Source organism: Benincasa hispida, chromosome 9, assembly GCF_009727055.1.
Source record: "Benincasa hispida cultivar B227 chromosome 9, ASM972705v1, whole genome shotgun sequence".
In the NCBI taxonomy this organism is placed as follows: domain Eukaryota; kingdom Viridiplantae; phylum Streptophyta; class Magnoliopsida; order Cucurbitales; family Cucurbitaceae; genus Benincasa; species Benincasa hispida.
Window position 1 is genome coordinate 69372088 of NC_052357.1, and position 16439 is coordinate 69388526.

A 16439-nucleotide genomic window follows, 5' to 3' on the forward strand; every position below is an offset into this window, starting at 1 on the left:
CATGATGTGAATGAAATAAACTTAAATTTCAACGAACAAAAAATAAAATTTTAAAAAAAAAAAACCATTTCGAGCCTTTTAACCTTCAAATTTGAAAAAACATGAGGCCTCAAAAAAATTGTGTTCAATGGCTAATGGTAAACAACGATCGCCAAGGAAACGAAAAAAACTGCTATAAATTCACACCCCAAACAGCTTCATGATCAAAACGATTAGTCTGGTCGAATTATCAAAATGAATTCGCATAACAAATAACAAAGCCTAATTAACATCGCAATCAATAATTGAAGTAATTGGATAAACTTCATCGAATTATTTCATGAGTTCTTATGGATTGATTCAGTGGAATTGGGCAGTTTTTCCTAGTAATTTTAAACCTTTTTTTTTTCCCTAATTACAGAAACAACTAGGGTTCTACTCCGAGTAACAAACCAACAGGTTAGAGGCAACATTCAATTCTTGATTCGAACAAATCAATGGAGATGCATTTCGTTAAATAAAACAATTCCAGATAGCAGAATTGACAAAACAGAGATCGAAGAACCACACAATTTCCTCAACAAAAGTCCAATTAAAACGTCGATGATACAAATAATACGCGAAAAAGGAACGGAGAAGAGTTACTAGTGTTACTCGCTGGTAAGCGGTGCATTTGCAGACGAAGAAATCGAGGCTACTTCGACATTTTCATCGCCGGAAACTGATGAAACCAAGGTCCAGTCCGGTGGAAGAGGCGGCAGAGGAGGATACACAGTCGGCTTGCGCCGAATGTCCCATGGCTGAGATTTCCGTGGCCTCGTTTTCATGTGATGTGCAGTCGCCTTCTTGTTCGGCCTCGACGAACATTCAATCACCAAATGTCCGCCGGAACATGGAACTGCTTTGCTTGCAGATGAGTTCAACAATGGCGGAACCGAAATCCTACAGCCGAAAAAGGTGGAAATCGACATGGTTCCTTCGGAGCGAGAGCGTAAGAAAGACAATAGAGACCTATCAAATGGGATTACATTCGTTATCTTCGTTTTTTTCTCATTTGAGAATAATATGAAAAATAGATCGGGCTTTATTGGGCCGTTTCCTTTAATTGGGCCCATGGGCTTTGTGTTACTTGTCCAGTCTATGGGCTCGTATGGGCTTTCTGATGTAAATAATTAATAATTTTTTCAAAACCGACTTTTCCAGAGTTTTCCTTTTTCTTTTTTCTTTTTCGGTTTTCTTTTTAATAATACGACATTATGCACTGCATGAATCATGAATGTAGGGACGTAATTGGAGAAAAGATAATGGTGTTCACGAACAAATTATCAAAATGGAAGTTTTTTTTTTTTTTTTTTTTTTTTTCTTCTTCTTCTTCCTTTTTCTTTTTTTCCCCTCTAACAATTTTATGGGGAGGGAAAATCAAAATTTTGACCCATAGCGAATAATATAAACTTCGTGTCAATTGAGTAGTATCCGTGTCCATGTCAATTGAATAGTATTCATGTCGATAAAATTGTGAGTTTTTATTACTTTAAAATAAATTGTTTATCCAAATGAAAGTTAATTGGATTTTTTTTAGATAAATTAAAATAGAATTTAAGTATTTGAACTTTCACGATTGTATCTACTTAATCTTTGAATTTTAAAATAATAGGTCTATTAAATTTTAGTTTTAAACATAAGTCCTTCAACTTTAAAAAAATATATAATAAATCTTCAAACTTTCATGTTTGTATCTAATAGAATCTTGAATTATCACGAAAGTACTAATAATTGGCAAGACTTTTCTCCCTATAAGTTATACTAAAGAAAACATAATCTTGAATTTTCAATTTTGTGTTAAATAATTTTTTTTACCAATTCAACATCATTAAAATTACAAATACACACAAAATTAAATGTTTTGAATTCAACTATACATTTTTTTAAAATTGAATAAACAAAGTAAAAAATTTAGGTCACCTTTAGTAATTATTTTGTATTTTGTTTTTTGTTTCTGAAAATTAAGCTTATTTCCTTCCAATTAGTTACAATAACTTGCATGATTCTTAAGTATAATTGTTCAATTTTTATCCAAATTTCACAAATAAAAACAAAATTTTAAAAGTTAGGTCTCATTTAGTAACCATTTTGTTTTTTGTTTTTTGTTTTTAAAAATCAAGCTTATTTTCTTTCTTATTTCTTACCGTGATTTGCATCTTTATTAAGTATAATAGTTGAATACCAAATTTCAAAAACAAAAACAAGCTTGAAAAACCTACTCTTTAAAAATTTATGGTAAAAATTAAAAAGTAGATAAAAAAAAAAAGATTTAAAGGTAAAAATAATATCTATATTTCATAGACTTGATTTTTTTAAAAAAACAAATAATTAACAATAAATACTTCCATGGCTTATAAAATAAATAGATTAAAAAAATTAATAACTTATAATTTTAAATATAAAAGTGAGATTTGTCGGAGCATCAAAGTTTCTGAGTTTGGCATATTTGAGTCGGAAAATGGGCAATAAATCCAAACACATTATTGGTAAAAACTAAAAAAGCAAGAGACAACGTGACACTCCCTATCTATAATTATTATTTTGAACAACCCCCACTCCAGTTATTGCTTATTATATTTGTCTCATATAAAATAAAATATAAATGTAATCCTTTTAAACTCAACACTTGGGTCAACTTAACTCCAGTGGTTGACCACTTTTAATTTTTTCCACAACCTGTTGAAAATATACACAATTTCTTTTATTTTTATTTTTTTTTAATGAGATTAATATAATATGATCCAAAATTTGAAAGCATGCAACCATATGATTCTTTGTATCTATTAATGATTAAATCCATTAATGGCTCGGTCATATTTCATATACTTTTATGTGTACAGTGAGACATCTTCCTATAATGTAAAATTCTAGTTCAATGCATTTATCTAGATAGGTTGAATTAAAATTTAATATCTAGAGAAAATAACAAAATATGAGATTAATAAATTTGAGAAAAAATCGTAGATTTGTAAAAATTTATGTAATCACACCAAAAATTCTCATAGACCAAATTACAACAACACCCACTTAAAATGTCCGATGGGAACAACACTTGAAATGGCAATCCATAAAAAACCACCGAGATCGGCTAAAACAAGGCGATAACCAAAAGGAATTTTAGATCTCTTTCCTTTTTTTACAATTTCATAATATTGTAATTTTGTTCCCTATTACTCTTACTCCCTAGATAGCATATACCTTCCTTATTTTTAGATTATTTGTATATTTATGTTATATATTTTATACTATACTATTTATTTTTCTAATATTTTGAATTAATCTTTATAACGAAATTAAGATAATTATCTATTTTTTTCTATTGGCTCGGGGGGATATAGCTCAGTTGGTAGAGCTCCACTCTTGCAATTGGGTCGTTGCGATCACAGGTTGGACGTCACACTCACATCTTTGTCCTCACTTTAAAACTAAATAATATAAAGTAATAATTTAAATAGTCCGTACATCAAAAAATTGGAGACGTAGGCTTTATTTTACAATTATTGGAATCTATCACTTATAACTCAAATCTTAATGATAAAATTGTAATGTTTTGAAATTTAGTAATCATGTCGAAATTATATTCAAAATGCAAGGACTATAAGTGTAATATCTTTAAATCTAAGAATCAAATAAAAATTAAACATGGAATATAGGGCCCAAAAAGTATTGTTGTTGTAATTTTAATCCATAAAAAACTTTCATCTTTGCTTTAATTAACTATATTTATAATCTCTCAGTCCTACATATGATACCGTTACGAATATAACAACTAGACCCAAAGTATTAGTAGATATAATACAATGTTAAAAAATTACAAATATAGTAAAATTTAAATTTACAATTTAAAAAATGTTGTTATACACTTAATTATTATCTCTAAAGGTGTTACCTATTGCAATTCTCTTGTTCCAATTTTAACCTCATTTTCACGAGGCTGCTTTTTCATTGTCGTGATTATAAATATTTAAGTAAATATCTCGAAACAAATAAAATTTCAACTGAAGCAACTGCATTTTAACAATTTCTCACACTTAATGTTATTTTAATTTAGATCAGGTATTGAATTGAAACTGTAAAATGAGGATAATAAAGAGAATTATGTGTAGTATATAATATGAATTTTATTATTGTTGTTGTTGTTTTTAATTAATTAATTAAAAAAATGGTCAAGTTTTGGGAGTTTTTGGTTGTTTTATTTTCTTTAGTACATGGGAAATTTAGTTGCTAATTATAGGAATAAGATGGGGTTTTAATTTGGTTGTGAATGCCATTCACACGAGCATAAATTTTCATGCCACCAACTTCAAACCAAACGCAGCATAAATTTTCAAAGGCTTATACATTTCACCCAATCAAATTTCATATAGCAAATCATGCTCTCTATATTTCAAACCCAAACATAAAAGAAAATTAATAATAACAATAAAAACAATCACGCTTTTTCCTTAAATGTGGCTACTTTAATTTGAAATCAACAGTGAATAATTAATAATTACTAAAGTTCCGCTTCTTATATGTAGAAAAAAATGCCTCACAACTTTTAGGAGTGTAATAATCTTTTTTCTTTTAAGTATAACAAAAAAGTTGAAAAAATTAGATCGAACCAAATCAATCTACTAGTTTTGTTTGATTTTTACTATAAAATTATATATTTTGATTTGTATTTGGAGAAAATTAAAATTATTGGTTCATATATATAGATTTTTCTATAAAAAATTAGTCAAAGTTGAACGTGGTATGTGATCTATACCTTTGAGATAACTCCAACCTTTGGTCCAATTTAGTATGGTAATTATTATGCTTGTTGTTTAGGGAAAAAAAAACTAATTATTATGGTATGTGTATCTCTGGTGTTTAGAAAAATGCTAAGAAAAACAAGATTGTCCATTTTTAATCTATATATAAAAATCAAAGGGAATTTTCAAAAATAGAAAAACAAGGAAAACTATTTACACAATGTAGCTACATTTTAATTTTATTTGACAAAAGCTAATAGAGACTAATAGAAGTCTATAAGTATCTATTAGTGATAAAAACTTATAGAAGTCTATCATTTTTTTTTTTTTTTTTACTATTTCTGTAAATAGTTTGATTTTTTTTTTTTTAATATATGGAAATTTTGCCAAAATTAATCTGATAATAGCAGAAGGGACCAACTCAAAACAAGGGTGAAAATAAAAATAAAAATTTGTTGGAAGAAGAAAATATACTGAAAACCAATAACCAACAATAAATCGAAACCAGTAAAAACAAGTCATTGATTTTGTTCTTTATGGAACATCGGCTAGATCTTTTTTTTATTTTTTATTTTTTATAATATCGATCTATTTGATTTGATTATTGGTTAGTTCCAAAACTAAACTGAATGTCACCTCAAATTGAATAACTAACATTTTCGTATCATTTAGAACTAATCTCCGGTATATTTTATACGATCAAAAGGTGGCACCTTTCCCACCAACTAAACTTAAACTGAAATAATAGGAGGGGAAAAAAATAACTTGTATCACCTCCCAATTTTAAAAATCAGTCCATTTGCAAGCATTTACAAAATCTTAATCCAAACTTTAATGTATAAAATTTATGTTAATTTAATTCACATATTTCAAAAGTTGAATGATGCAATCCATAGTGTTTAGATTTTTTTCGACTTTGGTCATGAAATTAGTAAATTTTGTTAGATTTTTTATTGAGAGTGGAAGCTTTTTTTTTTTTTTTTTTTTTTTAAAAAAAAAAGAAAGAATTGGAATTAAGAATTAAAATAATATAACAATTACTAGATAAACCACCTATATATATGTATATGTATGTATATATAAGATTGGTTTGCACAATAGTTCTTAAAAATCATATGGTCTATAAATTAAATTGTTAAATTAATCCACTAGCACTATCAACTTGGCACATGGAGGCCCTTGCCAATTACTTAGTTCAGTTCAAAATATATTTCAAATGGAGATATTTAGTCTTGTCAATACAAGATGCCTAACACTTAGGCAACACTTTCTTTATTATTGTTTTTTCAATTATTTGACGTATGATTTGTTGTACGTTGGTCAAAATAGACGTACACTTGATATATGGTACGTGTTAATGTCAATAATCAAAAGATCTATGGTTCGAAACTCCCTTCTTGCACGGTTTTTTTTATATTGATATTTACACTTCATTCTTCCACTAACACTACCATATTATTACCTTCTAGGTTGATAAAATATTTTTGACAGATCCAAGTTTAATTAAAATAATTAGTTCTTTGAAAGTGTAACTATTGAATATCAATATTAACTATCTTATGATAATTAAGCTATGTTTTGTGTGGACAAGTAATTAAAGGTTGATAATTACTCATTAGTAACTTTGCAGATCAATCTAGAAGCATTTTCACATAAATTCATCAATTAAAAAGATCGTGATATAGTCTAGTATTTACTTTAAGAAAACCCCCCAAGAGCACCTATTTATATGAAACACATCTCTAGTTTTTAAAATAATTGTTGATAGTTATACTTTTAGAAACATTAGTTGTTGAGAAAAAGTAAAATAGTATTCGGTAAAGTTTAATTTTAAATTGGAAAAAAACTATCTACGATATTTAATACTAGTGTAATTTAATTACATAAACAAAAGTAGATTATCATTTCAATTATTTTATTATATTCATATTTAATTTATAATTTATTATCATATAATGATTTGAAAATACATGTGGTTGAATCAAAACTAACTTGGTTTAATTTATTTGTTTTATAAAATATATTTTTAAAAATGGTCGTTATAAGAGGTTGAATCAATTAAAATCTAGAATAAATGTAAGAATAAATTAACGAAATGAAAATTTGAGATGAATAAGAAAGAGAAATTGTTAGAAATAACATTTTCACTTAAAAAAACAAGTATTTTTTTAAAACTCGTCCAAATAGCTTTTCTCGATCCATCTCGAGCACACAAATAATTAAAAAAAAATAGCATTTTTCTAACTTAGTTTTCGCCTTTTGGGCATTTCTCGGCAAGGGATTACATCAAGATTCTAGTAATTTTTTCAAAATATTATATGATATTTCTAAATGTTATATCAAATTTTATATATTTTCAAAATTTCTCCAAATCCAATTATATCTACAAAATATTATATCAAAATCTTAGGTATTTTTTAAATATTTAGCCAAAATCCTAACTTCCAAATCCTTTTACCAATTATCCAAATGAACTAAAAACTTTTTTTTAGATGGATCTCAAGTGATTGATTTTGATTTTTAAACTTTTAGAAAAATTAATTGTTTTAAAAAGGTATAATATGGAAAATATATAAAATATCTATGAATGTCGGGCAGATTAATAATGAGATTGGTGAATTTTTGGGCAGATCAATACCAAGATTTTACATATTTTCAATATTTTATTTTATTTTTTTGTAAAATTTAAAAATCAAATACAATCCTCGAAAAATGTAAATTTATTTAGAAATTTAGAAATTCATATAATCATGGAAACTCTAAAATTACATAGAAATGTAAATTCATTTAGAAATGAATATAATCATGGAAACCCTAAAATTCCATAAAAATCGAATATGTAAGATTTGATTAAGATGTAGACTGATTATCTAATATTTAGATAAAATATTACAAAATCTCCACGAGATGTCTAAAAGACCAAAACAATAGATAAATTAAAAAAATGAAAAACTAGTTTATCAATTTTTTTAAAAAACATATTAATTTTGAAAGAAGAAAAGTTGAGATGCTATTTCTAACCATTTCCGAATGAGAGAAGATATCAAATTTTGTAAGAAAGCTAAAATCTAAACCTCCTCCAAGAGTTCTAGCACGTTGGAACAAAATTTTTAATTTATTTTTTCTTTATGATTAAATGGAAGGGAGGGAGATGGTTCATTCTAATTTAACCCTAGAAGGGTAAGGGAATTTGAGATTAGTATTAATTAGATGTGCCACGTCACCAGCTCGAATGGCACAATTTAAAAAAGTGGAGAAGTGACGTCAGAATGATATCTTAGTGGTCAAATGCACATGAGGTGGAGGGTGTGATTGGATAAATATATTTATATTTTAGGGTGAGAAAAAAATAAAAAAGAATAATCCTTAAAGCGCAAAACGGTATGCACATCCTACGGCCAGCAAGAAATCATCTCCATCCATCCATCAAAATGTTCAATGCAGCAGGCGGGGACCACGTGAGCTCCACACGTGTGAAGCCCAGGATTTTATACAGTATCCACTTTTCTTTCTTTCTTTCTTTATATATTAATGTTTTAATTTTTTCCCCTTTTGTTGGTGATTTTAATTGTGAGATTCAGCATTGGTGGCCAGGATGGCGTGCCAATGACGTGGCTTCTCCGGAAGAAAGGGTAAAATTGGAAATGTAGAGAAAACCGAACCGGTAGGGCCCACGGTACATAGGGATTAGGGTTGAGGAATAGGAGCTGAGGGACGTGGTTAATAATAAAATTGGAATTAAATGGAGACCGGGGGGGTTTGAATATTAAAAAATGAAAATTAGAGGGACTGGATTAGCATTTGATTGACAGCCTGTTCACAGCTGTAAACCAAATTCTAAAACCTTCTCCAAACGCAGCCCCATTCCCAGGCTGTTCGCAACTAATTCTTCTCTCTCTAAAACTCATTCCTCTTCTTCTTCGTCTTCTTCGCTCCCCACTTCCGTACTTTCTTCTACAAACAGTAATTGCCTTTAAAGTTCGATTAATTAAGTATTAGCTATCGAGGTGGGTTTTGCTTTGTGTTCTCTCTATATACTGTGTACTATTTTCCCCTTTTCTGCACTGCGTTTCTGGTTTCTCAAACTCTGAAGCGAAAGAACCGCTGTGTTAATGGGGTTTCTGAGTGTATGTATGCGCCATTTTGCACGCATTTCTAGGTTTCGCTTCCATGGTTAAGACTCCTTGTTCTGACAGATTCTACTCTACCATTCTTTACGAGTTGTTGTTGTTGTTGCGACCGTGTTGAGTTTTCTCGAGTGAAGTGCAGAGGGTGTGTCCATGGATCCGTGCCCTTTTGTGCGTTTAACCGTCGGGAATCTCGCTCTTAAGGTTCCGGTAGCGTCTAAACCTGCTCGTTCGGTTGTTCATCCTTCTTCGTCTCCTTGTTTTTGTAAAATCAAGTTTAATAAACTGCCGGTTCAAACGGCTGTTGTGCCGATTATTCAGCCGGATAATCAGTTTCCAGGCGGTCAGGTTCAGTCAACGGCGGCTACTTTTCATCTCAGTAAGTCTGATCTCGACAAGCTCGCCGGAAAATCTTTATTCGTTTCGAAACCATGCCTCAAAATTTCTATCTACAGCGGGAGGAGAGGCACGACCTGCGGCGTCGACTCGGGAAGGCTCTTGGGTAGAGTGTCTGTACCTTTGGATCTGGCGGGAATTGAATCCAGGGCAACAATGTTCCACAATGGGTGGATTTCAGTGGGGAAAGACTCCAATGGTTCTTGTGCGCAATTCCATTTGAATGTGAAGGCCGAACCCGACCCGAGATTCGTGTTTCAGTTCGACGGCGAGCCGGAATGTAGTCCGCAGGTGTTTCAGATTCAGGGCAACATTAGGCAACCTGTTTTCACCTGCAAGTTCAGCTTCAGAACCGGCGACCGGACTCCAAGATCCAGGTTAGCTCAAAATTTTCCCTCATTCTCCGCTAATCTTAATTAGTTTTTCCTTATTTGTCGACTTTCTTTTCAATTTGTGTTTGCTTTTTAGAGGTAAAATTTTAGTTGCATTATCCTTCAAGCTCGGTTAGTATCTATTATCTTTTTTTTTTTTTTTTTTTTTTTTTTTTTTTTGTTTCCACACAAATTCTTCCTTTCCGCGCGTTTCCTGGCTTGTATTGTTAGAATTTGAATGCGGGAAACCGGATTGCGTAAAGCTTTCAATGTAGTGTACGGTAAAGTTACTATAAATTCAAGGGTTCTGCTTTACTCTTTCCTTAATTGAAAGATTAAGAGCTAGAAAAGGCAAGATGAGACATATAATTAAGGTTGTAAATGGGTATTATTGAATCTTTTCTCTCAATGCTTCATCTTCACTCAAATCCTCAACTTGCACTTATTGTTCTCTGTTCTTACTTTATTCAACATTACAATGATGTTGCTAGTTTAAGTAATTTACTTAGAATTTGAACTGTTCATTATGGTCGATTCTAACTGGGTTGGGTTCGTGTTCCAGATCATTGCCTACAGAATCAAGCATTTCAAGGGGGTGGCTTAGCTCGTTTGGAAGCGAAAGGGAGCGCCCAGGAAAGGAACGAAAGGGTTGGTCATTCACCGTCCACGACCTTTCCGGCTCACCCGTCGCCGCCGCTTCAATGGTCACACCCTTTGTTCCGTCGCCGGGTTCCGACCGAGTCAGCCGGTCCAACCCCGGTTCATGGTTGATTCTACGACCGGGAGACGACACATGGAAACCATGGGGCCGACTCGAGGCCTGGCGGGAGCGTGGTGGATCAGACGGTTTAGGGTACCGGTTTGAGCTGATTCCAGACACGAACAGTGGGATGAGCGCGGCGGGGATTGTACTAGCGGAGTCGACTCTGAACACAAACAAAGGCGGGAAGTTCGTGATTGACTTGGGTGGAAGGTCGACGCCGACGAACGCAACGTCGCCGGCGTGCAGCCCGAGGAGCAGTGGGGATTATGGGTATGGGCTGTGGCCTTACTGCGTGTATAGAGGGTTTGTGATGGGGGCTAGCGTGGAAGGGGAAGGGAAATGCAGCAAGCCAAGAGTGGAAGTTAGCGTGCAGCACGTGAACTGCACGGAAGACGCTGCCGCATTCGTGGCATTAGCAGCGGCCATCGATCTTAGCATGGACGCTTGCAGGCTTTTCTCACATAGACTCAGGAAGGAACTCTGTCAGCCATTGGATCTTCTTGCTTGAGATGGGAAAAACAGAACAAAACAACTCTCGTGAATTGCGATCCTTTTATTTTTTTTTTTCTTTTGTTAATTTTAAGCATTTCCCCCTTTTTAATGCGTTTGGGTTTTTTGAGTGGCGCAACTTGTTGATGGATTTTTTATTCCATCGTCTGTGAGGAATTTGGGTTCTGCTAACAAACATTTTACAGAGTATTGTACAGTCTGTGAGAGAGACAGATAGTAGAGACAGACAAAGCACTTTTTTCCCCCCTTTTTAAATAGTTGGTGTGACATTTGTCTGATTTCCATCCTTTTTCTTATGGGTTTGGTGAAGGAAAATAAAGGTTGGTTTTGAAGATGAATTTTTAATGTCTCTAACTTAACCTTCACAGTTTCATGCAACTTTGTTGATATGTTCACATCTGACAATTAACCTACTTGGTTGAGTTTATTCCCCGAATGGAATCATTGTTATTAGGGGTGTTCAAAAAATTCGATGATTCGAAAAAATCGACTAACTCAATCTAATCTATGTAGTTTGGATTGAGTTATTAACTCATTTAGGTTGAGTCGGATTCAAATAAATGAAAGCTTCGTGAGTTAGGTTGATTCATGGGTTCAGATAATGTCACGCCCCTCCTCGAATTATCCTCCTAATCTGAGAAAAAGTGTGAAGATAACAATTGTCAACCTTCTTATAACAAGGTACAGTCTGAATCTGTATTCTTAGTACCTGATCTATACAGTTTAGCGTATAGATTTTCAAGATACTTTATTTACAACAACCACACAAAATTCTATCATGCTCACAATATGAACATAAGATCCAAGTTTAAGAAAACATGATGAGCCACCTAAGCTTCAATGAGAAGTGTTGACTGACAGAGCTAGAGAGGAAAACATTAAAAAGGGTGAGTTGAAAATGTTCAGTGAATGACTTCTTATAAATGAATCATACTTTCATAGCTCACAATATAAACATGTTTCGAACAAAACATTTACAATCACATTCTAGGATTCAGAAATAAAATTTTGAAAATATAAAATTATAGCATGTAAAACCCTGGACTAAAACTCATCCACATTTCCTATAAAGTTCCTCTATTCCTTTGCTTGAACATGCAGAAGAGCCCTTTTGCTCAATCCCTAATAACCTTAGTTGAGAGAGAGCCTTTTTACTCGATCGTCAACGCCAATATAGATCTTACGTGCACGTAGAACTGAGTAGTATCCTGCTTACCTTACCATACCTTCAGTAGCAAGGATCGTCACATAGTTGGGTACCTTACTATACCTTCGGTACTATTGCCTAAGAGTAGGTTTTACATATCAAACATACATATTAACATCATAAAACAACATACTCGTCAAGCTTACGGGAATTGGTAAATAGCTTGTTTCAATGCTAAGTCATGACATAAAACTCAAATGGAACACATGGAAATTACATGTAAATTTTATCTTTGAAACATCAACATGCGTTCAAAATCAATTCCCATCACTTAAAATATGCTTCGAAAAATCAGGATAAAACTAACTAAGCACTGGTAATTCAGAAGTAAAACACTTAGAAAATATTTTGAAAACTAGTCACTCACAGTTTTTGAGTTACTTCCTTAAAGAATTGTAAGCCTCCCCTATATGTGTTTATTAATGCTTTAGTTGTCCCCTCTTGAGCTTAACCTACTATTCAAGTTAACGCATGCTAAGTCTCGAATCTAGCTTGACGCATGGCTCCACTCTTTTTCTACTCGACGCATCCTCAATACATTGGTACCTAACGCATTATCACACTGAATCGAATTTTTACCTTGCGACTAGCTAGGTGAATGGCAACGTGCAGGATGCTCCTAAGCGTTAGAACGTGTTGGCTTTGCCTATGCGACGGGCGCTTGTCCACACTTAGCCTCTGCTAGTCAGCTGCTCGCTCATGCGTGAGTTGCAACTGCCTGCTTGTTTATCCAACCAAAGTTTTAGATTTCACTTTCAGCTTGAATAACTTAAATTTCAGACACAATCTTATGAAATTTCCTTTTAAGGACTTATTCCTAAACGTCTTAACTAGCTTACCTTAGGATCCCAATCTCTGATTCATCCTTATGATCTTGGAATTTATCCAGCTTAATTCATATGTGTGGCCTTAGATTTTCGAACACTTGAAGAAATTCTTCAACTTTCAGCCCGGTTTCATGGAAATCTTCTCCCAGTAGTCTTGGATTAGCTTCTTCACAGCTCAAGTGTCAGTTCGGTAGCAACTCTTCTTCCTTAGCACATTTAAACTGCCCAAACCGAGCTTCTTCGACTTCAATTTCCTTTTATACCAAGGCTACATGATCATAATGCTTTCTTAAAGTGACAACTGGTGCACTAACTCATCTTTATGGCCTCTAAGCACGTCATTTAGCCCACTAATTGGGTGATTAAGCTGAATACTGAAGTCCTTCATCAACGCCCAGGTTTGCGTCCCATATTGTCTTTCTTCTCGACCAACGCATACCCTGGCTAACGTTGTATTCCCTTGCTCATGCATCACTAACCAACGCATACACTGGCATTACCCTTAGACATTTGTGCTTAGGCCCGCTACTCATAAATACCTCCCTTAACTTTTAATATGTCTGCATTCTATCTATCTTAGGCCTTCACTGGTCTTTAAAGACCCTTGACGTATACCTCCTATTACACTTAGCCAATTTCCACCCTTAGGCTCTAAAGCCTACAAATGCTCATGTGTTCCTCACTTCTATGTTTCTAATTCCCTTCTTAGTGTTAACTCTCTTATCTTGTCCGAGAGCACAACTTCTATTACTTAAGCAAATTCCTACTTCCTTTTCAACCTGGCGTCACGCCTGTCTTCACCTGCCTTAGCTTTCCCAAATTTTGTCCAAGTGTTGGCTGCCCTTTACTACTCGAGAGTACCCTATTTCATGACTTAAAAAATTCTTTCTCATCTCTACCTCACACACATACTCATTATAACTTCCATATTGTTTCAACTATTACAAACATTATAACTACATACTTATAGAGATTAAAACACATACTAAGGAAATTAAACACATAATTAAGGGGACTTAAACATGATTAACTAGTAAAAATAGGTTATGGAATTTATACCTAATATGAGTGATATGGAAATAGATCGAGTATTCTCTTCTTTTATCGAAGAAAATGATTTCTAGTTTGCATGGTCCATCCATTGAGTCAAAAAAAAATTTACAATAAAATTAGGTAGGTCCCTAATATAATTTCCTATCCATGATTCAACTATTTACTGAAATAACGTTACTTGAATCTAGGAGGCATCCTTCGGGATGGGTAGAAGGAATAAGTATAATTTTGAATGTTCGACTTATGTACAAAGTAACAAAAAATCGATTTTTAAGTCATTCATTGAATGATAAATCACTACAAGTGATGAAGATACATGATTTAAATAAAGGAAGATCCAATATTTGAAAATTGCGTCAAGAATGACTGGAAAAGTGGAAAGAAGACTGGAGGATATAATTTGATTGTTATAAGAAAATCCAAAATCTTTGTAGATAGAACTAATCATTAGTTTCCAACCATGGGGTGAATGGAAATACAAACGAACACGAACTAACTCGAACTTATTATTAACTCTAAAAGATATATTTTTTGTTACTTATAATATAATTATTTATACATATATTGATTTTAGTTTTATTTAATTTCACTATTTTTTAAATAATTTATCAACAACTTTTAAAAATAGTTTCTTAGTACTTTAAAAAGAAATTTTTCATTATATAAATTGAAATTGAGTTGTTAATCTTAATTCAATATATGAAAATAATTAAATCAGATTTTTACATATTTACATTTTACTCCTTTGTAGAACAAAATTTTAAATAAATGACTCGAGTAACTCGAACCAACCAAATCCAAATATTTTATGGTTGGTTTGGGTTAGATTAATTTTTTAATAAAAATTATTTGGGTCGAATAAATTTACAAGCCGAACAATTGAGTAGAGTCTAAAAAGTCGTTCAATCTAACCCAATCCCACCAACGAACAATCCTAATTGTTATATATTTCATAGTGATGTCTCCTTTTTAATCTTCCTTTCTAATTACATCATGGTTGTTTTTAGATTATGATTAATGGAAAAACAAGCGTGGTGTTTGCTTGATATTCCCATTATTATTACTTTTCTTTGGCTAGCCTATGACTTATAGGGTTCTTAATTACGTCCTGGCCTTTCCTCAAATTTCAATATTCTTCTTTTTACTTTTCCTTTTCTTTAAACTCCCCAAAATTTCCGTTGAAAATTTTCTTCTTCTGCTTTGTATTAGCTGTGCTTTAATATCCCGTTTATTAATTAAGAGATTGAAGAATACAATTAGTCATATATTGCATGTTTTGAATTTGTTGAACAGTCTACAGATGCTTGGAAGGTAAAGAATAGGAAATTTGAAAAATTGTCTGAAAAGAATAATGTATAGTATAGTTTGTGTGTGTGTGGGGGACAGGACAAGCAAAGAGGCGCCCACTGCATATATGGTCAAAAAATAGCCCAGCAACCGTGGTCCAATGGGCGCCATAACGTAATCGGCTCGTGACAACTATTAGATGTAATTTCAAAATTGGCTTCTCTTCTAATAATTTAAGGATGAAAATTTAATATATATATATATATATATATTATGACAATTATTATGAAAAACATACGAAAAAAAATAAAGAATCAAATATGATAATCGACATAAAGATTTTTAATCAGAATAAACTCTGGTTTGTTTTTAGGGTTTTGTGAAAATGAAGCTAAAAAGTGAAGAGAAGAGGGGGTAAGTGGTAATAATGGTGAATTGAATATGTAATAAAGTGGGGTGTATGATGTAAGCTTTTATGTAAAGGTTTGGAGTTACATTTTTGTAATTACCGCTTTCATTTAAAGCAATGTGTGTTTGAAACGTGGGCCTGAGCTGGAAACACTGAGGGCTCCGATTCTGCCTAACGTGGGCCTGTACGGACGCCACGCCACACACGTGCTTTCTCAATTTTGAATCAGAACCAAATGCAAAAACATACAATACACTACCATTTTTTTCTTTTTTCTTTTTTCTTTTTTCTTTTCTTTTCTTTTCTTTTTTTGAATTAGCCACAACTATAATCAAATGCTTTTAATGACATTTTTAATCATTACTAGTATGCAACCACAATGTATCACACTTGTCCAATAATTTTTTTTCTTTTAAAATTTTGATTTTTTTTTCCATCACATTTCCAGAGTGTTAAATAGAGGATACTAAACCTAAAACCAACTTAACTTAATTGTTAAATTTATATTATTTTCCAATTGAAATATTGTCAAAGAAAAAAAAAAGTACCAAGAGATCATTCTCTTGACTAAAATATGACCCAAGGAAAATTCAGCAAAATATCTCAAATTGACCTTTTTTTTAGTGATTGTTTTAGGGGCTATTTTCAAAATAAAGGAAGGTGAATCAAAATATTTATAAAGATAGTAAAATATCACTCTATCTATGATCTGTATTATGATACAGATAAATG

The 16439-nt window shown here is 32.3% G+C and overlaps 1 protein-coding gene across 1 annotated transcript; it reads left to right on the forward strand.

Moving 5' to 3' along the window:
* The first annotated feature begins 8575 nt into the window (after positions 1–8575).
* LOC120086733 lies at positions 8576–11262 on the forward strand. The gene is made up of 2 exons (XM_039043519.1): positions 8576–9657; positions 10214–11262. Exons 1-2 carry the CDS (start codon positions 9038–9040, stop codon positions 10920–10922), a joined length of 1329 nt encoding a protein of 442 aa, XP_038899447.1. The 5' UTR covers positions 8576–9037; the 3' UTR covers positions 10923–11262.
* Positions 11263–16439: the final 5177 nt, after the last annotated feature.